Genomic DNA, 23,831 nt, shown 5'->3' with positions numbered 1-23,831 from the left:
AAGGTTTTGTTCTTGCCTTATGCAGAGGAATGTTTATTTACGTCAAATCATCTGTTCTCATTTGGGATTTTTTTAAAGAATGACAGAAGTGTATCCATCGGCTCTACATTTTATAAAAAGCTGCAATTTCAAAAGGACAAATTAGAAATAGCCAATAGAAAATGTCAATTTGCTAATATCTCTGTAATCTGCACTTTTACCCTTACTAAGCAATCCCTGACCGTTAAAAATCTTAACCATAATATTTTATTAGAACTCAACTAAAACATGATATCCATTGAAACAAGTGTAAATGACTACATTTTTACAAGTGAAAATGCAAAAAACAAAATCAATTTTAGTAAGAAATCTAGACCCTCATTGCTTTTTCAGTAAGATGAGATTGTTGAACACCAGATGGAAGTTATCTCCTCCTGTTCTCTACAATTTCTTTCATCGAGCTTACTACAAAATGTGTTTCTTGCAATGATCATAATGACCACTTTCAAGATTGCAGACTTTGTGACATGAGGGTTCATCTAGAATTGAACTCTCATGGGCCCAGAGCCCTTTGCCTCAATTGGATAATTTGATTTATTTAGTGTAGAAGTCAGCAACCTGTGGTTCTCTAGTCAGATCTTTCCGAACATCTGCACTGCTCAGCTTGAAATAGGAAACTGGCGCCACCCTATTATCCTCATTCAATTCCCTTCTTCTTCCTCTTAACCCACCTTCTCTTTCCTATTCCTGCTGTTTAAGTCCCATTCCCTGTAGTCTTGAGTGTGTGTTTGTTTTTCTGGTTGTCTTGTTAATATTTTGAAAATTGCCATACGTGTCTCACCCTGGTATCTGTTCTCGGACACCAGTCACTTTATAGAGTTATCCCATTGCACAATAATTGAATATGACATTATATAAACATTGCTTTGGGGGTTGTAGACCACTAAGTTCTATTATTCCTCTTTATATAAAGTACTTTGAAAATTTAACAGTACGACGTGCTCCAGGAATGAGGAATTTTTCTGTATGGCTGTTGAGGCCTGCTTTCTAAGGGTATGTCTACACAGCAAAGTTATTTCGAAATAACAGCCGTTATTTTGAAATAACTTTATCAGTGTCTACACAGCCAAACTGCTATTTCAAAATTAAATCAAAATAGTGGAGGGCTTATTTCGAAATTGTTGCTATTCCTTGTTGAATGAGGTTTTCCAATTTTGAAATTGCTATTTTGAAATAAGTGCTGTGTAGATGCTTATTTTGAAATAGAAGGCCTTTAGCCCTTTGCAGGGTGCCCTGGTGGCTACTCTGGGCCCAACCAAGAAATCTCCTCTCCCTGACCCTCTCCCCGGAGTCCTTAAAGGGGTAGACTCTGGCTGCAGTGCCTGTGTCAGCTCCAAGCCTGCCAGCCCAAAGCCAGAAATCACTGCACCTGACCCAGTAGCCCCAGTATGAGCCAGGCAGCCAGTGCCAGCCAGCCCTCCACCGCTACCCAGGACCAGTCTGCCAGCTCCCAAGAGCCTGCCAGGGGCCGGAAAAGGTAGGTACCTGCCTGGTCCAGTGTGGTGATCAGGGACCTAATTCAGGTTTGGGGGGGATGCCTCCTACGTCTATGATCTCCACACTAAATGGAAGAATGGAACTGTCTACAGATGGATGGCTGCCAGCCTGGCCATCAAAGGCCACATGCGAACCCAGGAGCAGGTTCGCATGAAAATAAAGGAGCTGAGGCAGGCATATGCCAGGGCCACAGGGGGCAGCTCCCAAGCAGGGGCCTGATCCAGATCCAGACCCCTGCCCCTGTTTTGATGCTATGGACCGCATCCTGGGGGGCACAATGGTCCATGCCCCCCAGGTGGTCATCAACCCTGTGGCAGAGCTTGCTGCCTCCTGCTGCTCCAGCCTCTGTTGCCTCCCCAGCTACTGCTGCTCCTCCTCCTCCTCTTCCCGCTTCTTCCTCCCCACCCCCTCCTACAGCACCAGGGACACCAAAGGCTCCCGTACCCGTGGTGCTGGGAGACAGTTGGGCCAGTGAGACCCCTGACCCTGAGCTTCTCCTCCCCCTTCCTTCCTTTGCCTCCCCCTGCCAGCTCCCTCCTCCCAGGTTTCCCCCTCCCTTCTCCCACCCTCCCTCCTCCTCTCTCCCACCTTCTTTCCCTAGTCTCACCTCAGTTTCATTCTCCTCCCACCCCAGTTTTGTTCAATAAAAGAGGCTTTGTTGTAATGAACACGTGTCTTTTATTGTACAGCAGGAAGTTAGGGAGGAGTAAGTGGAAGGACATGAGAGGGGAATGGGGCACACCAGGGAGACTGTTACTGCCTGCAGAACATGCTGCCAGGCTTGCAGCAACACATCCAGGAGAATCACCAGAGAGTCCAGGGGTGGCTGCAGCTCCATGCTGCAGAGTGCTGTGGTGTCCTGAGTGAGGGCACCCAGAGCACAAAGAGAAAAAAATGCTTTGCTGTCCCTCATCGAGGTAGGCAACAAGCAGGGAAACCTTAGAACCAGCTGTCCGGGGGATGGGGGGGGGTCCCTTTAAGCACAGGTCTCAGATACCTTGTGTGGCTGCTGCCTAAGGCTAACTCCTGACCTGATGCCCTGCCAGAACCAGTTCTGGCCAGCCTTAAATGTGATTCAGCGTCCTATCAGTGTGGATGCGCTATTTCAAAATGCATTTTGTATCCAGACACGTCATTTCGAAATAAGCTATTTCAAAATAATGCTGTAGTGTAGACATACCCTAATTGAAGAAACACCTGGGGTGGGGGAGTGAAAAGAACCACTTTGATACAATCATCTAGGAGTGCTGAGCGCAGGGTATAGAAGCTGTCCTTTCCCAACATTTTTGCTTTTTCAGCCACTCACAGGAGCTAATTTGGGGGGTGGAAGGGCTTGGTAAAAGTCCCCAAAATTGACTTGAGTAATCACTCCAGTTGTGCCATCTAGTGAAACCACACTGCTTCCCCTGTGTCTTCCTTCTTGCAGTCATGAAAGAATGAGCAGAATTTAAAACAATGCATGACTATCTAATTGTGGGCTGGATGTGCTGAAAAAAGGGACATCAGGAGCTCAGTAGAGAAATATTGCAGACCCTGAACTAGCTGCATCATTGGCCTGAACAGGTAGAACACGATTGACTGTATGTTGCATTCACTACTGACTTTACTTTTGACATCATCTTTGACACAGTGCCCTCCAAGATTCGACATCATCTTTGACACAGTGCCCCCCAAGGTTTTATCTATAGTTTTTTTAAAAAAGTACATTGGTATTCCAATGTATAATTCTTCCTATGGTTATTTGAAAGGCGATTGTGGAGTTCTGTACAAAGTGGGAGTGCAGTCAGTGTCGGGGGCATGGGATATTTGACCCCAAAGAAGTTGTGGGTGGAGATAAGGAAGGCCATGAAAAGAGGAGGCGCATGAGGCATTGGCCATGGGTAGGTATATTTGTATGTAACTCAGAGAACCCAAGACTACTAGGGAGAGTGAAGTCTGCTCTAGAGCATTAGCCAAGAGCCAGTTGGCTTTTAGCTCATGCAGTAGAGCAGTGTTTCTTAAACTGGGCTCCGTGGTACACCGGTGTGCCACGGAGAAGAATAGAATTCAAAATGGCCTCAATAACTCTTCCTTCCACCCCTGACCTTTTTTTTTTTCCCTCAACAAAATATTCTAGGTGTTCCTCATAAAAAAAAATTGTTTGGTATTCCTCGGTCTTAAAAAGTTTAGGAAACACTGCAGTAGAGGCTCATAGCTTTAGCCCCTAAGATCTCGAGTTCAATATCAGCAGTGCTATTTTAGATTTTGGTGGAGGGACCTGTATATACCATGATGGGGGGGCAGACTAAGAATGGTAGCTGCAGCAGTGTTACTGAGCATGCACAGAACAAGCAAAGCAGCAAGGTGGGGGAAATGCCATTCACCCCCGCCTCTCCCGCCCCTTCTTTTCCACACACACATATCACTTTCTAGGGCTGCTAAGGCACTGGAAATGCTAGGATGTGGAGGGTTTTTTGGCAGATAACTTAGCTGACAAGAGCACTGTATTTAATTCCTATATAAAAGAAAGAAAATTAAATATTTGACCCACTCAGCTCTAATATTAACACATTCTGACAGCTTGAGGCAAGTCACTTAAGAGATACTGGTTAGCCTTAACATTTGAATAAATATTCTTACTTTATTACTAACTTTGCAGGGAGAGAGAGAGAGGGAGACACACTGTCAGGACTCCAGGCTCTTTCTCAGCTCTGGAAGGAGAGTGGGGGTCTAGTGGGTTACAGGGGCAGATACATTTCAGTTCTACATAAGAACATCAGAATGGCCATATTGGGTCACACCAAAGGTTCTTCTAGCCCAAAATACTGTCTTCCCACAATGGCCAATGTCAGGTGCTTCAGAAGGAATAAACAGAAGGGGCAATCATCAAATAATGCACCCCCTCTTACCCATTCCTAGCTTCTGAGAAACAGAGGCTAGGGACACCATCCCTGCCCATTCTAGCTAGTAGACATTGATAGACCTATCCTCCTTGAACTTATTTTGTTCTTATTTGAGCCCTGTTATAGTTTGAGTCTTTCCACCATGTCCTGGCAAAGAATTCCGCAGGTTGACTGAGAAGAAATAATTTGTTTAGTAAGTTTTAAATCTTCTGCCTATAAATTTAATTGGATTAGCTTCTTGGATTATATTAGTGAAGGAATAAATAACATTTCCTTATTCTATTTCTACACCATTCATGACTTTCTAGACATCTAATGTATCCTCCTACTCTTTAGTAATTTCTTTTCCAAGTGAAAAAGTCCCAGTCTTGTTAATCTTTTGTCATATGGAAGCTGTTCCTTACCCCTGATAATTTCTGTTGCTTTTTCTGTATGTTTTCCAAATCCAATATTTATTTTTTTAGATAGATTGACCAGATCTGCATACACGATTCAAGATGTCGGAATACTATGAATTTATGTAGAGGCAATGTGATATTTTCTATGTATTCCTTTCCTAATGATTCCCAATATTATGTTACCTTTTTGTTTTCAGTCTGCCACTGTGCATTGAGCAGATGTTTTCAGGCAACTATCCACAATGATTCCAAGATGTCTTTCTTAGGTGGTAACAGCAAGCAAATGGTCTGGTAGCACTTTATAGACTAACAAAACATGTAGATGGTATCATGAGCTTTCGTGGGCACAGCCCACTTCTTCAGATGACCAGAGTTATGATTAGAGGATAAGGAAACTTGAAATAAACAGGAGAAGGGAAGAGGGGGAGAGGGAGAGAAAGATGTTCTGTCACCCACCCCCTACCTCTATGCATAAAGTATCAGGTATTTCTCCTGATACTTTATGCATAGAGGTAGGGGGGTGGGCAACAATATCTTTCTCCCCCCTCTTTCCTTCTCCTATTTATTTTGAGTTTCCTTATCTTCTAATCATAACTCCGGTCATCTGAAGAAGTGGGCTGTGCTCATGAAAGGTCATGATACCATCTATTGTTAGTCTATAAAGTGCTATCAGACCATTTGCTTGCTGTTTTTTTCTGTAACAGACTAACTTGGTTACCCCCTGAAGCTCCTTAAGTGATAATAGCTAGTTTATACTCCATCATTTTTGTATGCATAGTTAGAATTATATATTACTTTGCATATATCAGCACTGAATTCCATCTGCCCTTGTGTTGCACAATCACCCAGTTTTGTGAGAGCCCTTTGTAACTCTTTTCAGTCAGCTTTGGACTTAACTATTTTGAGTAATTCTACAGCAGTGGTCCACAACCTTTTTGGGTGGTGGGCGCCACGCGGGGCTGCTGGGCCACCCAGGGGCGGGGCCATCCGGGGGAGGGGCTGCACATGTGCCATACGCCCGGGGGTGGGGCCACGGCCGGCTCTAGGTTTTTTGCTGCCCCAAGCAAAACATTTTTTTGGCCGCCTCCCCAGGACAGGCACTGAGGAGGAAAGTGCCCCTTTGGCTTTGACTCCCACCACTCTCTCCAGCCAAACCCAGCCTACATCCTGTCTCCCCTCCATACACATCCCCGTCCACGCACATCCTGACTCCCCCCTCTCCCACCCCATGCACTCGCGGAACCCAATTTCCACCTTCTCTCCCCTCCCAGGCAAAGCCGACCCCTCAGTGACTGGACCCAGTCCACCCCGCTTCTCTCCCCCACCTGATCCACCCTGTACCCTCTTCCCTTCCAGCCAAACCCAATCCCGACCAGACCCAGTCTGCTCCCCTCTCCCACCACTGACTGAATTCCGTCTCCTTTTCCTCTTCCCACCAAATCCTTGTGTCCCCTAAGCACAGCACACGCGGAAATGTCAGAGCGCCCTGGGAGAAGGGTGAAAGTGTCACGGGTCCCCCTACTTCCCTTTCTCTGCAGCTGTACACACCTTTCCATGATGTGAAAGAGGAGAGAGGAGCCGCCAGGACAGGACAGGACAGGGCTCACTTGCAGTCGCTGCAAGAGACTCAGCAGCCAGCGGCTCCCGGGGGTGCTGCGGAAGTGCGGAGGGGCCAGCGCGGTAGTGCAGCTGGCTGGCAGCCCCGGACAAACACCTGGGAGCAGGAGCGAGGCAGAGCACTGGATGGGGCGCTGCCTGCGCAAGGGTCCAAGCTCCTCGTGCAGCAGGCGGAGGGTCTCCTGAGCTCCCCTGGCACTGATTAGACAAGAGGCCGGAGGGAAGGGAGGGGCTGAAATGGAGGGAGGGGCTGAAATCAACAACAACAAGTGGTGCGGCAGCAGTGCGAGTGGGGATGGAGGCAGGCAACTCAGACCATGGGGCACAGCTGCTCGCCCCTGCCTGCTGATGAGCTCACTAGCGTTCGCCATCGGGGTGGGTTAGGTGCGGGGCGCACCCGATCCTCCCAAGGGCTCAGCTCACATGCGGCGGGGCTCAACACTCGCCCGCCTCCTGGCTGGGCTGCCCATCATGGCGCCCCCTAGGACACTGGCAGTGGCTAGCAGAGCACACTGCACCTGCCTCCATGCCAGCCCCGGCCCGGTCGCCTCTCCCCGCCAGCTGCCGCTCCACAGATGCTCGGCCGCTTCATGCCCAGGCAGGGCTGGGCATGTGTGGAGCGCGGAGGTGGCGCCCCCATGCCGGCTTGCAGCCCCCCGCTGGGCCCCCGCTACTCAGGGCGGCAGTAGCTGCATTGGGCACCCTGCGAACTTCAATCGTCGCCTAGCGCAGCCGCTGGGTGGGGCTGAGGGGCGGGGGGGAGGCTGCAGGAGGAGGGGGTGGCTGGGCTCCGGCATCCTGCTGCATGGCCCCGCTCCTGTCTCCCTTCCCTCCTTTGTCTCCCTGCTGCCCAGTGCCTTCCCTGCCACACTCCCCTCCGCCGCCTCGCCCATTGTCTTGGGCAGCCACAGGTAGGCCCTCATTGGGCTGTAAGACTGGCCGGAATGCTGCCCCTAAAAATGTGCCGCCCCAAGCACATGCTTGGTTTGCTGGTGCCTAGAGCTGGCCCTGGGCGGGGCCATGCATGCGCCAAGCTCTGGGGGCAGCGCTAGGCGGGCACACAGAAATGTCCCGGCGGGCGCCATGGCGCCCACGGGCACCATGCTGGGGACCACTGTTCTACAGTATCTGCAAATTTTGCCGTCTCCCTATTTACCGCCTTTTTATAAATTTAACAATACTGGTCTAAATGTAAATCCCAGCAGCAAAACCCACATTCTCTTCCCACCACCCCATCTTTTAAGTGGAGTACCTGACAATGTTTTTGTGATGATCTAAGGATCCTTCAATTACTTGAATGACCAGTCTTTTGTTATTCTTAATTACTTGCCTCTCTCTTTTTATAACAAAGTCTCCGCCCCAATGGCAAAATTGCAAGCACGTTAAACTGTTGCATTAAAGAACTGCCTGTGGAGCCAGGGCATGCTGCTTTAAGTAGCCCTCAAGTATAAACTCCAGGGCTACGTCTACACTGGCATGATTTTCCGAAAATGCTTTTAATGGAAAAGTTTTCCATTAAAAGCATTTTCGGAAAAGCACGTCTAGATTGGCAGGATGCTTTTCCGCAAAAGCACTTTTTGCGGAAAAGCGTCCGTGGCCAATCTAGACGCGGTTTTCCGCAAAAAAGCCCCGATCGCCATTTTCGCGATCGGGGCTTTTTTGCGGAAAACAGTACTGTGCTGTCTACATTGGCCCTTTTGCGCAAAGTCGGAAAAAGACTTTTGCCCGTACAGGAGCAGCATAGTATTTCCGGAAAAGCACTGACAATCTTACATGAGATCGTCAGTGCTGTTCTGGAAATTCAAGCGGCCAGTGTAGACAGCTGGCAAGTTTTTCCGCAAAAGCAGATGATTTTGCAGAAAAACTTGTCAGTCTAGACACAGCCCAGGGGTTCAAACTTCGGGGGGGCTACTAAATGGCACCCTTGTTCCATACCACCTGATGACCAGCGTCCGGTGGCTCTACATGTGCATATGTGGTGCAGCAGTGGTAGAGGGGAAGTGATCAGGGTTTGGGGAAGGGTTTAATGCTGGCACTGGCAAGAGCCTGGTACTTATGTGGAGGGCCTGAAGGAAGTCTATTGCCTGGGGGTGCAGCAGACAGAGACTTTATGGAGAGCGGATGCGTGTGACACATAGGGGAATGGAGGAGGGCGTAGAGCTGGGGGCTGTGTTTGGGATTGGAGGGGTGAGAAAGTGGGGTCTGGCGTGGAAGGACGCAGCGGGGAGACTAGGGCCATATAGAGGCTGGGACTACAAAGCAGGAGCACAAGGCTGCGGACTATGTAGAGCTGAGGCAAAAGGGCGGGGCTTTATAGAGCTGAGGCAGAAGGGCGGGGCGGGGCTTTATAGAGCTGAGGCAGAAGGGCGGGGCGGGGCGATATAGAGGTTGGGGTGGGAGTGACCCGGCAGGGCACGGGCTGATGCGCGTGGAGCGGAGGGACTGAAGACGCCAGGGTCGTGGGGCCCAACTGGCAGGAGCTAGATGCGCGCTCTTAGTGGAAGAACGGGCTCTAGCGAGGGGCCGGGCAACAATGGGAATGCCCCGGGAACGGGCGGTATCTTCCGCAGCTCGCGCAACCGCGTTTCAACAAAAACTGACTCCTCGGCAGTGCCGTCCCTTCCGGTAACATGGCGGCCTCCAGGAGGCAGCGGAAGCTGCTGGCGGAGCCGGCGCTGGGGAGCCCGATACAGGGGCACGTGACCCGTCGCAGCCGGCCGGCAGCATGTCAGCGCCGCCCGGGGAAGGCGGGGAGTTGCGGGGCCGGAGCCTGCAAGAGCTGCGGGAGATGCTGAGGCGCCAGGAGAGGCTGCTGGCCGCTCGGTGAGCGAGGGGTGGGGGCCGGGGGAGCGAGACCCTGGGAGAGCGCCCCCGGGCTGGGCTCAGCCTGTCCCTGCCCGCCCGCGCGGCGGAGGGAGGTATCCGGCGTCACTGCTGCCCCCGCGCACCTTGCGCCCCCCACCCAATGCCGCGCTGTTATCCCCGTCTACGCCCCCCCCCCCCCGACGAGCTGTCTGCTTCCTGCCCTCAGCCACCGCCAGCATCCCCAGCGCTCTGTTGTCATCGTCCACGCTTCACAGCGCTGCCTGTCTCCTGCCCTCGCCACCCCCCCATACTCTCACTGCTACCCCAGTGCCAAGACAGTGCTGTCATTCCCGATGCCAGTCATGCAGACACACAGCTGTCCTGCCTCCTGCTCCTCTTCTCCCGCCCCCTTTCCCAGTCACAACCTTCTACAGCTTACACCAGGTACGTGTCACTTTGGATGGTTGATATCATGGTGACAGGAGCTGAGTCATTGTGAGAGGGTTAACAACCAAGTCACTGATCTGACTCAGTGGGCAGAACAGGCCCAAGAGCTTATCGAAGGGGCTGCCTCACAGTGTTTTTGTGACGCAGAGTGCAGTGACAGGGAGAAGAAGGATTTGGTAGTCCAAGCAGTACAGGATCAGTCAATCAGAATTCAGTGCCAGAAGGGATGGCCCAGTCACAGGTCACCAACATCATCCAGTGCCCACATGCTAAACCCAATGACCAAAGTATTACTGTCCACGGGAAGCTATGTTGTTAGGTGGTACAGGCAGAAAATAGGAGGGACTGAGGTGCAGCAATGTTCAAAGACCTTGCATTGGCAGGGGAATGATAGGTAGACCCCGATAATCCTGGCAAGTAACCTGTTCCCACACACTGTATGAAGGTGAAAAAAATTGTCACTACCCATTTGACCTGGGGGAAAGTTTCTTTCTGAACCAACAGATGGTGTTCACATGTGCAGCTCCTCACATTAGTAAAACCACCTCTCATGTTTACAGGGTCAGGACTTTAATGATTTACAATTATGACATATGTCACCTACAGAAATAAGTTCAGTCTTTAAAGAGGCTTTCTAGTCTTATTTTAATAAAAAGACTGTGTGTGAGAGAGACAGTTAATGAATAAATACTGAAATGGGGAGGGAAACAATTTATGGGGGTGGGAATGTAAGAAGGTGTTGCCTAAAACTTAGACTTTATCTTTGTTGTAAAAGATGTGTCTTGCTTCACATCAATATAGCTAGTTTGACGCAAAATTGTAGTGGAGACAAGACACAAATAATTTTAGACCTCAGCTAGTTGAAGTAATCCCCAGTTAGCGGAGCTATGCCTGATCACAACAAGGTACACTGAGGTAAAACACCAATGCCTGCCCCCCTCTAAAATTTACAGTGAAATAGCTAACTTAGTTATAGAGACACATTTCTTTCAGTGAAGATAGGCGAAAAAGTGAGAGAGAGGAAGAACTAGAACACGCATGCATCCTGCACAAATGTGCAATTTTAGCCTTATTCTTTGAGACCAGTACACTAAAATCTTTTGCTATGTTGGTCAGAGCATTGGTTTTTTTTTCCTTGTTTTTGTTAGGTTTTATGTGATATTTCTATACCAGTAAAATTCCTTGTGAAGATATAGAAGTGCTTTTGCTCATATGGCATATAAATAATAGTGGCAAAAACAGATTTTTGCCATTGCAAGTTGTGTATACACTAGGAGGGTTTGTTGGTGTAGCTTTACCAGCAAATCTATTCTAGTGTCAACTCTGCATAATAAGGATGTGAATGTTTAACCAGCAAACTGGTAAGCCTCACACTTAACAGGAGGGCCTACTGCTGACAGGGCTGCTCTGGCCTGTAAGATGCAGCCCCTGTCTGTGGTGGGGGCAGGAGGCTGCTCCAGACCAGCAGTGGATGGGCCAACCCCAACCTCACACACCTCATCCCTTAACAAGTTAACTGGTTAAAAGATGTTTAACTGTTTAAACAATTAAATGGGATTTTACATCCCTAATGCCTAAAAGTACTACATACTGATACTTTACTTGTAGTATTTTCCATAAAATCAGTAAAACTTCCTTAGATGCAATTTACTGATTGTGAATTCTACTCAGTTGTGTCAGAATTGCATCTATTTCTAGGTTGAAAACTTCTCTGATTAATTTGCTACAGATAGCTTTGGTAGCATAATAGAGTTGGGAAGACTATTCACAACAAAAGTCTTAGGGGTAGCTGCATTAGTCTGTAACTAAAAAAAAACGTTAAAAACAATAATGGTCCTGTAGCATCTTAGAGACTAACGAACTATATATTTTTGTAAGTCTCTAAAATGCAACAGGACCATTGTTATTCCCAATAAGACTGTCAAGACAAGTTTAAAGAAGTATACTCCAGTTCTACATAATGATCATAGTTCCAAGTCAGTTGATAAATATCTTCAATAATCATAGCACAGTTCACATCAATCTTGTATTTTCCCCTCCCAGTTTTGTGTTCTTTAAATGAAATCACTGAAAATATTTGCCGTGCCATTATTTCAGCTCAAAATAATCTTTACTGGTTTAGCAAAATGATTACTTTTTTTCTGATGGAGTCATTAATTTATAAAACTACAAATGTCATGCATTAATGCAGATTTTAGAATCGTATATTTTCAGAATGTCTTACACAATGTTTTAGTATTTTCATGAAACTATTAACTTTAACTATTTGGTATTACATATGTGAATATCAGAACTAAAGCCAAAGGTCTGTCATGTAACTCTTTCTTTCTTATTTTAGGACGTTTATTTGTAGACTTCCAGATAAAGGTAAAAAGATCGCCGATTTTGTTGAAAAGCTGAAGCGTGCCATAGCAGAAGAAGAAGAATTAAGGAGGACAACTGAACTGTTGTCTGTTGTTAGACTGGAGTTTCAGGCAAAACAAGAGGAGATTAATACAAACAACCAAAGAGTACCCCTGAGTGAGGACAAATCAACAAATAAAGTTTTATCTATTTATGAAAACTCTGCTACTAATATAAATGTTTACTCTGCTACAAAAACTTCTAACACTGTTTTGCAAGACAAGGAAGCTGAATGTACCAAGAAAAGACACACACATAAGGCTTCTGCAAAGGGCCATAAAAAACATGATCAATCAGAGAGTATGATACAAGACCATGCAAAAACTCATGAAAGTGAATCCAGTTTACTTTCATCCACAACCAGCCTGATGAAAATTGATCAACCGATACCTAAGTATAATTCTCTGGGTGAAGCAGAAAGTGCTGAGGATGATTCAGGCAACAGTGATGACATGCTGGTTGAAGCCTTCAAAAGAGTTGCAGTTGGAGATGAGAATAACAGCAAAGGAAAGTCAGAAAAAGAACAGAACACTCCTAAATTTAAGGATAATCCCTTTGAAAGCCTTTCCACCATGACACCAAAAAAGCCGCATTATATTGAAGTTCTAGAATCAAGAGCTAAGAACCCAAGAGCTAAAAATAAATTTAAAACAAATGCGTAAGTATTGTAGAATATAGATGCTTCTATCCATTGCTGTTTTATGGACACAAAATAAGCAGAGAAACTGAACTAGAAGTATAGCTTCTGGTAGAGATTTTTTTCCCAGAAAGAATATTTGCTAAGGGTTGGTGATATGATAGAGTTTTGTACTTTTACGAGGCACTACACTAGAAACAATTGATATGTATGATGGAGCATCATCACAACCCCTTCATGTAATTGAAAAGATGAACCTATTGTAGCTGCAGATCACAATAAAATATATTTAAAGTATTAAAAGATTACAAGCTGCTTAAAATAACTAGTTCATTTCCCCCCAGGCCTCCATTGATTAAAAATCTTAAATATTCACAAAAGAAGGCAGGAAGGTGTCACTGCAAGTGTTTGGGTAGCATGTGATCCAAATTGCTCTTTTATGGTTAGTGTTGGAAACCTGTGTGTAGAGAGTGGTTCTACTTAAATAGGGCATGATCCTTCAATGTGCTTAGGGTTGCCAGGTATCCGGTTTTGAACCGGACAGTCCCATATTTGAGCTCTCTGTCTGGGAAACAAATTGAGAAAATACCCGACATATAAATGTCTGGTATTTTCTAATTAAGTAACTTTTATTGTTATTTATTGTTATCACGAGTATTGGTATGTAGTTGCATACTGCGTACTGCCTGGCTGATAGACATGCTCACGCAGCTACACAGTAGAGAGGAGGGGGGCAGGGCTGGGGCATGATGGAATCCCTGGGGCTGGACTCGCCCGTGCGCCCCGCCAGGACTGTGCATGAGACGGGCAGCAACCTGGGATCTGCATGCCCCCGGGCCAGCCCCGCTCCCCGCCGGCTGGTTCCCCCTGGACAGTCCTGCTTCCCCCCCAATCCCCTTTTGGCCAGCCCTGCTTCCTGCTGGCTGGTTCCTTTCCCTGATTTCCCCCAGCTAGCCCCTCTCCTCCCGACCCCCTCCCGGCCAGCCCTGCTCCCCGCCGGTCAGTCCTCCAATCTCCCCATGCCAGCCCCGCTCCCCCCAACCTACCCCCGGCCATCCCTGCTTCCTGCCAGCTGGTTCCCCCCAGCCAGCCTCGCTCCGCCCAACCCCCTCCTGGCCAGCCGTGCTTCCCTCCTCCCCCCGTTCTGAGATCATGTGTGTCCAGTATTTTTTTGAAAGCCATCTGGTAACCCTAAATGTGCTTGAGGATTTTCTCTGAGAAAATGAATGTCTCCATTCCCAGAGAGGTTAATTGAAGTAGGTAGTCCATGAATTTTTCCTCCTTGGTAAAATGTCCTTCCTTATAAGTTTTTTTTTTTTTTTTTTTTTTTTTTTTTTCCCCTTAGAAATTAATTACCTTTGCACATGAAAAAGCACTATGAAAATTCTGTTTATTTTCACTTATGTGGTACATTAAAATGTGACCTGATTTATACTTTCTGTATTAGTCTTTCTATATCCGTTTTTAATTGTAAACATAGTCATTTCTGTGTATTACATTCACATGGCAATATGGGTTGCAACTTTACATTTGATCCCTTTTAGATTGCCAGCTGAGTGGAGTGGGTCATCGCATGGTTCCTCACCTAGTCATTCACCTAGGAGACCTGGGTCTTCAATTTCTAAGAAAGAAAGCCGTATTAGAGATAAGAAACATCTGGATGACATCACAGCAGCGCGGCTGCCACCATTTCATTATGCACCTGCTCAGTTGTTATCCATAGAAGAATCAATAGCAATTCAGACACGGCAAAAAGAAATTTATGAGGTATAAATCAGTATTACTGTTTGATCTGGAAAATGTATTGTATATCTGGGACCATTTTAGAAAGCCACAGTATAAAAACTAAACATGTTAGTTGAGATTTCCAGTCTCTTTATGAGATCAGATTAATATTTCTATTTGATTTGTGAGTGGTGTTTTCAAATAAATTCTTTAGATAAGTTTCTCAAGCAGTGAATAAAATTTAGCATTATTCTTTGCATCTAGTAATGATCAGTTCATTGTTGTGTCCCTTGTCACCTCTGTGCTTTGCACTCAAAAGGTATGTTCTTTTAACAAGCATACTAGTTACTACTATATGCTGGATGTCCCTTTCATGCTAATGAAGGCAAAAGAAGTATCCAATGTTATGTTTTTGAAATGTATGCAAATAATTACAGTTATTTTTCTTCACACTGTGACTGGTAATAACCAAGTTTTTTGTAGTTGTCAGATGTTAAAGAAGTTTCATTTTGAACAGAGCTCTCTTGTGGCACTGGATTTTGGCATTGAATTCCATGTGATGACACACTAGTAATGTTTAAAACTGGACAAGTTATAAAAACTTGTTGATGTTGGGCTGTTTAATTTTAGTGTGGTGCTGCTCAGTATTTTACAAGCACTTCCTAATTCAGGATGGGAAATCAGGAATGGTAGATGAGCTGCCTGAGTGGCCCTCCTCCACCTTAGTGGACCACAGCAGCCTGAGGCCCATTCAAGTTTCATCTGTGGCCCCATGACCCCTCGTGCACCTTGGCACATGAGCCCCGCATTTACCTGCTCTCCTCCTCCCTCTCAGCATTTTTGGAGCACATAAATCACCTGATTCATGCTGTGTCCCTGCTCCTCTCCCTCCCTGTAAGAGCTGGAAAGTTGCAAACAGCTGATTCATGTTGTTCCAGCTCTGGGAGGGAGGGGGAAGATTGGGAACAAAGTATGGAGTATGAATAAGGCAATTCACGGCTCCTCTAAAAGTGATGGCAGGGAGGGAGGGACGGAGAAGGAGATGTGGGGCTCTGGTGCCCCAATGTGCAAGAGGAACATGGGGGAGGGGAGCAGTCAGGGGGTCTGCAGGCTACAGGTGGAGCCCCCTGGGCCCCATGCGGGCCGCAGGCTGCCCAATGCTGTGCTAATTAATCTCAGCATTCCTGAGAGTAAGGTAAATGTTATTTCCCCTTTTTATAGAGGGGGAAGCTGTAACTGGAGAAATTACAGGAGTTGACAAAGGCTATAATCTTTGTCAGACTGGATTTGGAGCATAGGAGTTTTGTTTCTCAGTCATGTGATGACTCTGATGAGCAAGATCTAGCCTAGGTAGAGATGTGGCCTAAGTGAAAGAAGGTGGCCTATAAGTACTGCAACATGAAGAAGCTGCTGCTCTAGCAGTAAAATGAAAGAACTTATAAATGTAAGGAAATGTCTTCCTGTTTCTAGGAGATACCATGAATTGCTGGGACGAGACTGTTAATATGAACATGCAAGTTACTCTGTAATGTTTCCATTTTTCAGCTAGTAGATTTTTGACTTCCAGAATGAAATAGCACATTCTAGTTTAACTTCTCTCTCTTTCCTGTGTGTGTTTTGTTTTTAGGAAATGCAAGCCAAACTTGCCGCGCACAAACTAGCAGAAACTTTGAATATTAAAATGGTCAGATATGAACCTGAGGGAGAAGCCTCGATGAAATACAGAGAAATGGGGGACGAGGAAAACTACCATTCACTGGAAGACTGAGCTCAAAGGAAAATATCAGTCAATAGACAATGCAGCTGATGTCTTGAACTATCCTTTTAAAAATAACTAGGATTCAATAATCAGGGTTCTTGGCCTTGTAGAGTGCTGGTTTTGGTAGTGGAGATGTGGCATTGCAATTCTTGGAAGGGATTAATACTTCAAGTACAAATGATGTTGTTTGGGGCCTGATTTTCATAGGCAGAGAAAGTTCTCAGTGCCTCAAAAATTGCTCATTGGGCTTTATATACCTCTATATACAGCTAAGGGCTGTTCAACATACTGTAGTAAGCAGTGGCAGAGTCTACAAGAAGATGGTATAGTTGGAGGACAAAACATAAAAGAAATATATTTTTCCACCTGAAAACCTATAGTGAATAAGCAAGAACTCCAGAACATTTTCTGTCCAGTTATGGTGATGCTTGTTAAGCAAATCTAGAGATCTAATTAATTTGAAGACTATTTTTTTTCTTGGTGTTTTGTTTTCCTGTATTATTTTTGTACATTGATTAAACTTTTGAAATATTATTGTCTGTTGAAACTAATAGAACAGATCCTTTCTCTAGTTTCAGAAGTCCTGGGTATTTTTCAGTAAGGTAAATGAGCCAACCATTGATCAAATATCTCTCAAACACAGTAACATTGTCTATGTTTCAGCTGAAGATTGAAGGTGGAGAGCACCAGTGAAAAGCTTTTCTTAATTGCAAAGAAATACAGCTCAGATAAAACATAATAGAAAATTCTTTATTTTCCTTGCTAACATCATGATTCTGATATTCCTGTGCAGCACAAGGAATGCACTTCCCTGCTGCTGACTTAGCTATTGGCGATAGCATTAGCTGTTGTAAGCAAACTCGAGCCACGGCAGGTAAAAAAGACTTTTGTTCATTTGCTGGCATTAATTATACTATGGTGTCAGTCATTTAAAGCAGACTACATTTGGAAACTTAAGGGTCTTTTGATAAGTGCAATAAAAACACTATGTGCAAATCATACCAACTACCCATTTTGTGTACAGATGAACATTTTTGAAGCCTCAAGCCTTGTGTCTTTTAAATATCTGGACATCAGATTTCTTTCTAGCTTCCAAATATAAATAATAAGCTAAATCCTAGCAAGGAAGATTATTTCTCAAAGGATAATTCTGAAATGGTGTTGCTGTATTAGGGGAAAAAGAGAAAAGGGCCTTGGCTTGCAGGATATAATGAAAATAGTTGTTCTGTATATTTTGGAATAATGAAATATCTGATTATATCTAAAACTTTCATAGCATGCCATAACATCCACACTGCTAGTTTTGGTCCACTTGCTTGAGCTAAGCTAGCACAGGTCTCTCAGCAATGGGAATCACACTGCACAGTTGCATGCAGACATAGTCAGAGGGGCCTGGCCTGTGTCTAGCTTCTTGCCCTAAATCAAGGTATTGCCTTAATGAGGGTGCTGGGTTTCTTTTCTAACTTCCTGCTACTTGCCACTATCTCTCTTTTGAATAGCATTGCTTCTGACTCTTCCCTCTCCACTCTGTGTTGCTGTCATCTATCTTTCACCCAATTCCTCTTCAGCTTTCTGATTTAATTTTACTCCTGTTATCTCTATGTAGTGACTTCAGCTTCCAAGTTGATGACTCATTTGACATCTCAGCTGGCAGTTTCTTCACCTTCATGTCTTTAGTGTACTGGACAGCCCTGGTTAAATTATCTCGCTCACCAAAAAAGCTGTTGACTTGCCTAGGTCTTCTACTAGCAGTGCTTTTGCTTTGATCTCTCTATTGTTGATTCACACTCCTCTCTACCCATGACTATCATCTGGTCTCAGCATCACCCATCAGCTCCCCCATCATGCCCTCTGTCTTGGCCTTTCTGTGATATCCAGTCCATCAGCTTTAATGACTTCTTGTCTGCTCTCAGCCCTTTCCTCCATGCCCTCTCATCCCTTTCTTTTGTTGATGTGGATGATTCTCTCCATGTTTCACTCTTCTCCACCTTTGACTCTCTTGTTCCTCTGTCTCCTATCACAAGGTCTTCTGGCAACTCCTAGCCTGGCTTACCTCAACAACCACTTCCTCAGCTCCTGCTCTTGTGTTGGGGTGTGTGTCTGGCTAAAACCCCATGACCAGCCTTTCTTCCCTGCAGATTCCTTCTTTGAGTCTGAGCGGCCAGATGTAGAATGGTCACTTGTGAAAGTGTTGAACCATAACACAATTGCTCTACATCTGTTCTCATCCTCAAAGGAAACCTGCTCTACACCTTCAAATAGCAAGTCTAGGATCTTAAATGGGTAACTTCACTAGTTACCAACAATCATGGACTGAACAGAAGCACTGGATTTTTGGCTTGTTACAACAGTTTAATAATCTGTTCCCCCTTATGTTCAGCTGTGACACTGAGCGCATTTCCCAGCCCTGAAAAAGGGCTCTGTATAAGATCAAAAGCTTGTGACTCCCACCAACAGAAGTTGGTTCAATAAAAGACACTTTGTCCCAAAAAGTCAAGGTGGGTTAGGTAAATCTACCAGGAGAACTGAAATACCAGTACATGGTAAGAGTTGTTTCTTGCTATGAGAAGTTAAGGAATTTGTATAAAGCAATAGCTCTCCAGCTTACTTTTTAAATTTGATGGTATTGACTAGGTCCTCACTAAGTGAAATCAGAGCAATACATCCTCACTAAGGTCACTGAAGTCCATAGTGTTTAATTTAGATATTTGTATTTCTTCACTGTGTGTGTATGCAGATGGCAATAATATAGTTACTAGACCAAGGTGTCCAATATAATGGTGTATTTGAAACAGGCTTAAATAGTTGCAATTCACAGACAAGCTTTAATCTAAAGATGAACACTTTAGATTGCTTTGGAGGATAGGGTCATAATTCAAAATGATCTGGACAAATTGGAGAAATGGTCTGAGGTAAACAGGATGAAGTTTAATAAAGACAAATGCAAAGTGCTCCAATTAGGAAGGAACAATCAGTTTCACACTCCTAGGAAGGAGTACGGCAGAAAGGGATCTAGGGGTCATAGTGGACCACAAGCTGAATATGAGTCAGCAGTGTGATGCTGTTGCAAAAAAAGCAAACATGATTCTGGGATTCATTAACAGGTGTGTTGTGAGCAAGACACAAGAAGTCATTCTTGCTATGGGAAGAATGGTTAGGCCTCAGTTGGAGTATTGTGTCCAGTTCTGGGCACCACATTTCAAGAAGGATGTGGAGAAATTGGAGAGGGTCCAGAGAAGAGCAACAAGAATGATTAAAGGTCTAGAGAACATGACCTGTGAAGGAAGGCTGAAAGAACTGGGTTTGTTTAGTTTAGAAAAGAGAAGACTGAGGGGGGGACATGATAGCTGTTTTCAGGTATCTAAATGGGTGTCATGAGGAGGGAGAAAACTTGTTCATCTTGGATAGAACAAGAAGCAATGGACTTAAGCTGCAGCAAGGGAGGTTTAGGTTGGACATTAGGAAAAAGTTCCTAACTGTCAGGGTAGTCAAACACTGGAATAAATTGCCCAAGGAGGTTGTGGAATCCCCATCTCTGGAGATATTTAAGAGTAGGTTAGATAAATGTCTATCAGGGATGGTTTAGACAGTATTTGGTCCTGGCAGGGGACTGGACTCAATGACCTCTCAAGGTACCTTTCAATCCTAGTATTCTATGATAAGACACTTTGTATACTTTTTCTGGCACTCTTGCTCTCTCTTCATAGAAAGATTTGTTTCTACTTTTATTTTGCTGTCTAGCATAAAAATGTGTTCTAAAAGAAATCTTCGTGGAGGTGATGTTGTACCCTTTACTTAAGACTGCCCAATAGTGATAGGATTAGACTAGTGCTAGTTACAAAATACAGGTTGGATCTCCCTGGTCCGGCAACATCGGGACCTGATTGGTCCCAAATGAGAGAATTTTCCAGATGAGGGGAGGTATCCCCTGCCACTGACCCAAGCCAGCCAGCACCCTGCCTCGGGGCCCCTCTACCTCCTCCCCAGCTGGGGAGTCTACCCTGCTGCTGCTGGCCCTATGCTGCCATGGGTTTCTGGGGTTCTCTGGCCTCATGCTGCTGCTGGCTTTCAGAATTCTCCAGCCCCCAGCTCCGCGCTGCTGCGGGCAGTCAGGCTTCTTCGGCCCTTAGCCCCGCACTGTCGTGGACTACTGGGATTCTCTGGCCTCTCCTACTGTTAGATTCCCGGGCTCTCTGGTCCAGGAGCATTCATGGTCCTGCCAGATCATGGATGTTGTCGAACCAGAGAGTACTGGTTTTCAGAGGTTCAGTCTGTAATATCTGCTACACCAATATTTGAACTTCAGATCTACTGTCTCCTCCCATTGCTACATTACATCCCAGGGCCTATCTAGTCTGTGACACAAGTTCAAATTCTATGGCAGGAAATACACAATCCCATGGCAATGTTACTTGGATTTATGATTTTGGTGATTTTTTTTTTTCATAATACATTGCTGAGTCCTCCCTGAAAGTGCAGTGTGAAAGGCCTGAGTAAGGGAGAGCTATGCCTGCTAAAGCTTGATGTTCAGAGTCCCTGTACAGACAGCATGCATCTGCTGGGGAAGTATGTCAGCTGCATAAAGCTCTGTTCTTCAGGACTGGCGGCAAAACTACAAAAGACCGGCAACAGCCAGGGGCACTGTGGCAGCCGTGGAAAGCTCTAGTACAGAGCTACTCAATACGTGGCCCATTTATTTGCGGCCTACGGCGTGGTTTGGGTTTACGTGGGGTTCAACACGTGGCCCGGGGGTGGGAGCCCAAACAAAAAAGTAAATATAATGGTCTTCTGTTGATATGCTTTTTAGTAATCAAATTCCTGGACTGTCATTGCTTATTAAAAGTGTTGACATACGGGTGGATATTGGGTAAATATTGCATTTTATTAATATCAGCTGAACTGACTTAAATGGGGTCTGCATGTTGTGTTGTCTTGCCTTAATCTTTGTATTCATGGCTGTCGGTGTGAAAGAAGCTATTTTCATGTATTTGCGTATATATTTACATGTGTATGCAACCACACTTAAGTTGCAGCCCTTGGTATGTGCTGTGAGTATCATTGTGGCCCCTGGGGCTTCCAAAGTTGAGTAGCCCTGTTGTAGTACCTCCTCTGTTATGAGATGAGAGAGACAGACTGAGGGGCAGATGACAACTGATACTTTATTTATGATATTTTTTCCTAAAACGTCAGTGATATTTTATCCCTGACCCTGGCCTGCAATTGTTACTTGTTTTGGATTGTAAATTCCTGGTCATACGGACTGGGATATAATTTTTGAAAGTGCTGAAGTGATTTGGGATCCTAATTTGGGTTGATCTTGGACACTAAAGTCACTTTGCCACTTTTGAAACTTTTACTGTGTGTCTTCATGTATTTGTACAGCACCTAGTACAATAAGATTCTGATCCTGATTGGAGCCCCTGAATGCTCCCAAGATACAAGTATCAACTGATGCAAAAATGTTTGAAAAACAATCCTATATCAGTGTTACTTTTTATTTGAATCAATATATTTTGAACTAGGGATGTGAATGGTTAACTGGTGCCTGGTGATGCTTATCAGGTAATGGCTAACCAGTGCCCAGTTAACTGATTACATGGGATTTTCCATCCCTACTTTGGGCTTGATGATATTTCCTTGCCAACATAATTGTTTTTAAAAAATTGTAATACACTTTTCTTAACTAACACTGGCCAAAGAAGCCAGCTGATCTCCAAGGGGAAAAAGAGCATAAATGAGCTTTCCAAGAAAGCTGTTAGCCTGCAAGTTAGTGATATTATTCATATTTGCATTTGTGTTTAGGAAAGGCTTCATGACTGTGCGCAAGATGAATGTGGCCGCTTTCAAATCTCAGAATAGGAATGCTCTGTTGCCTCCTGGTTGCTATGAAAGTTCTATAGCTTCTTAAATGTCTCAGGAGAGCTTCTTGATGCAGTTGTTTTCTGGAGTTAAAGATCCACCAGATCCATTCCTAATTATGTGTGAAATGCCTCTGTCTTCAGCTGTTTCCCCCCCACTTAAGGAAGAAGATAAATATATGGATTCCCAAAATCCTCATTATGTGAAATAATATTTTTTTACTGACTCATGTTGTCTATTAGCTATAAGTGCTCAGCCCCTGGTTTCATATTATTCATCTTAGCTATTTTAAAATGGCACAGTACTGATTATAATACTGCTTAAATGATAGCTGATGATAAATATTATCCTTGCACAGACATAGGGCATCATCATATGTCATGTCTGCAGACCATTTTTTTTTGCCAACACAGCAGATTTTTGTGGCTGTAGGCCAGGAATTTTAATGAAAGAAAACATCAAAGATGCAGAAGAAATGAGAATATTAGTCAAGGAAGATACACAGTGATGCTCTCTGATAACCTCTCGTAATTGACATTAGAACTATGTGGGAGCAACTTAAATAAACATCTGGACACTGAGTTTAGACATTTCTAGTGACAAAACCCAGACAGATCTTCTGGACTTGCAATAATAAATATTTCAGCGCAGTCTACATGAATCAACTTAAAATCCTGTTTTCAATTATTCTAGTTTTATAAATATATCATAGTTAATTATTCAAGTGTATAATTTCTTTTGAAGATTACAGAATTTGATTTTTGTTTCACTCACTTTGAATGCAATTTTTTATTCATATTAAATTTATTTCTGTTTGTACAAAAACAATAGCGTAAGCTTGCCAAATACTATTAGCAGAATGCAACTGAAGTTTACCTTGGGCGGACGGGCCTTTTCCAAAAACCTTAGTAGTGCACTCTAATTCATTCCAGCCATGGAGCCCACTAAAATAGTGGTGAAAGAAGAGTACAATTAAAAAAAAAAAAGCTGTTCTCCATTATCTTTTTAAAAGGGTCTTTTCAGTTTTTGCTTAGTTTTGCAAAAATAATTGTGTTAAGAATGTGGTCTGTGCTTAGATGGCTAGCCCAAGCTAGCAGAGCTAAAATTATTCTTGCCTACCCTTGCTGGGAATCACGCCTCCCAGCTGCATTGTAGAGATACACAGTGCAGCCATCTTCCATCAAAAGTTTGCTGAAGAGAAGGAAAAGTATGGTGCCTTATGTATAAATCCTGTGATGGGGGGAGTGAATTAGTGAGAGGCAGGTTTTCAGGTGTACATATTATCTAGAGCAGGGGTGGGCAATAATTTTTGATGGGGGCCACTCCCAAGGTTTTCGAAAATGGTCAAGGGCTGTACTCTTCCATGGTATTAATGGAGGAGGTGTGGCGGTCTGGGATGGAGGTTGGGTGCAGAAGGGAGTATGGGATAAAGGATTGGGATGCAGGAGGGAGAATGTGGTCTGGGAGAGAGTTTGGATGAAGGCGGCAGTTATGACCTAGGGCAGGGATCTGGGGTGCTGGGTTTTGGTATGTGACCTAGGTTAGGAGGGGATTGAGTGATCTTGGGTAGGAGATTAGGGTGCCAGATCTGGGACTGGGGGTATGGGTGCATGTGGAGTAGCAGGGCAGGAGTGTGGGGCAGAGGGTTGGGGAAGGGAGGGGCTGAGGTGCCAGAGGTAGGTTTCTTTCCAGGAGACTTACCAGCCTTCCTGTCTGCCTACCTGCAGAGCTAAAGACTAGCAAAGCTTAAAATGCTTCTGCCT

The 23,831-nt window shown here is 44.9% G+C and overlaps 1 protein-coding gene across 1 annotated transcript; it reads left to right on the top strand.

The window, feature by feature from the left end:
• Positions 1–8,851: 8,851 nt before the first annotated feature.
• Positions 8,852–17,208, top strand: POLR2M (RNA polymerase II subunit M). The gene is made up of 4 exons (XM_089782002.1): positions 8,852–9,256; positions 12,024–12,746; positions 14,270–14,492; positions 16,078–17,208. Exons 1-4 carry the CDS (start codon positions 9,159–9,161, stop codon positions 16,216–16,218), a joined length of 1,185 nt encoding a protein of 394 aa, XP_089638128.1. The 5' UTR covers positions 8,852–9,158; the 3' UTR covers positions 16,219–17,208.
• The last annotated feature ends 6,623 nt before the right edge of the window (positions 17,209–23,831 follow it).

Source organism: Pelodiscus sinensis, chromosome 14, assembly GCF_052426305.1.
Source record: "Pelodiscus sinensis isolate ZL-2025 chromosome 14, ASM5242630v1, whole genome shotgun sequence".
Classification (NCBI taxonomy): Eukaryota; Metazoa; Chordata; order Testudines; family Trionychidae; genus Pelodiscus; species Pelodiscus sinensis.
This window is presented reverse-complemented; position numbering and strand designations above follow the sequence as displayed.

Bases quoted from the DNA above. Each gene is read 5' to 3' on its own strand.
- POLR2M (XM_089782002.1), top strand. From the start codon at position 9,159: ATGTCAGCGCCGCCCGGGGAAGGCGGGGAGTTGCGGGGCCGGAGCCTG. The intron at 9,257-12,023 runs GTGAGCGAGGGG...TTCTTATTTTAG, and splicing joins GAGAGGCTGCTGGCCGCTCG to GACGTTTATTTGTAGACTTC. The intron at 14,493-16,077 runs GTATAAATCAGT...TTTTGTTTTTAG, and splicing joins GGCAAAAAGAAATTTATGAG to GAAATGCAAGCCAAACTTGC.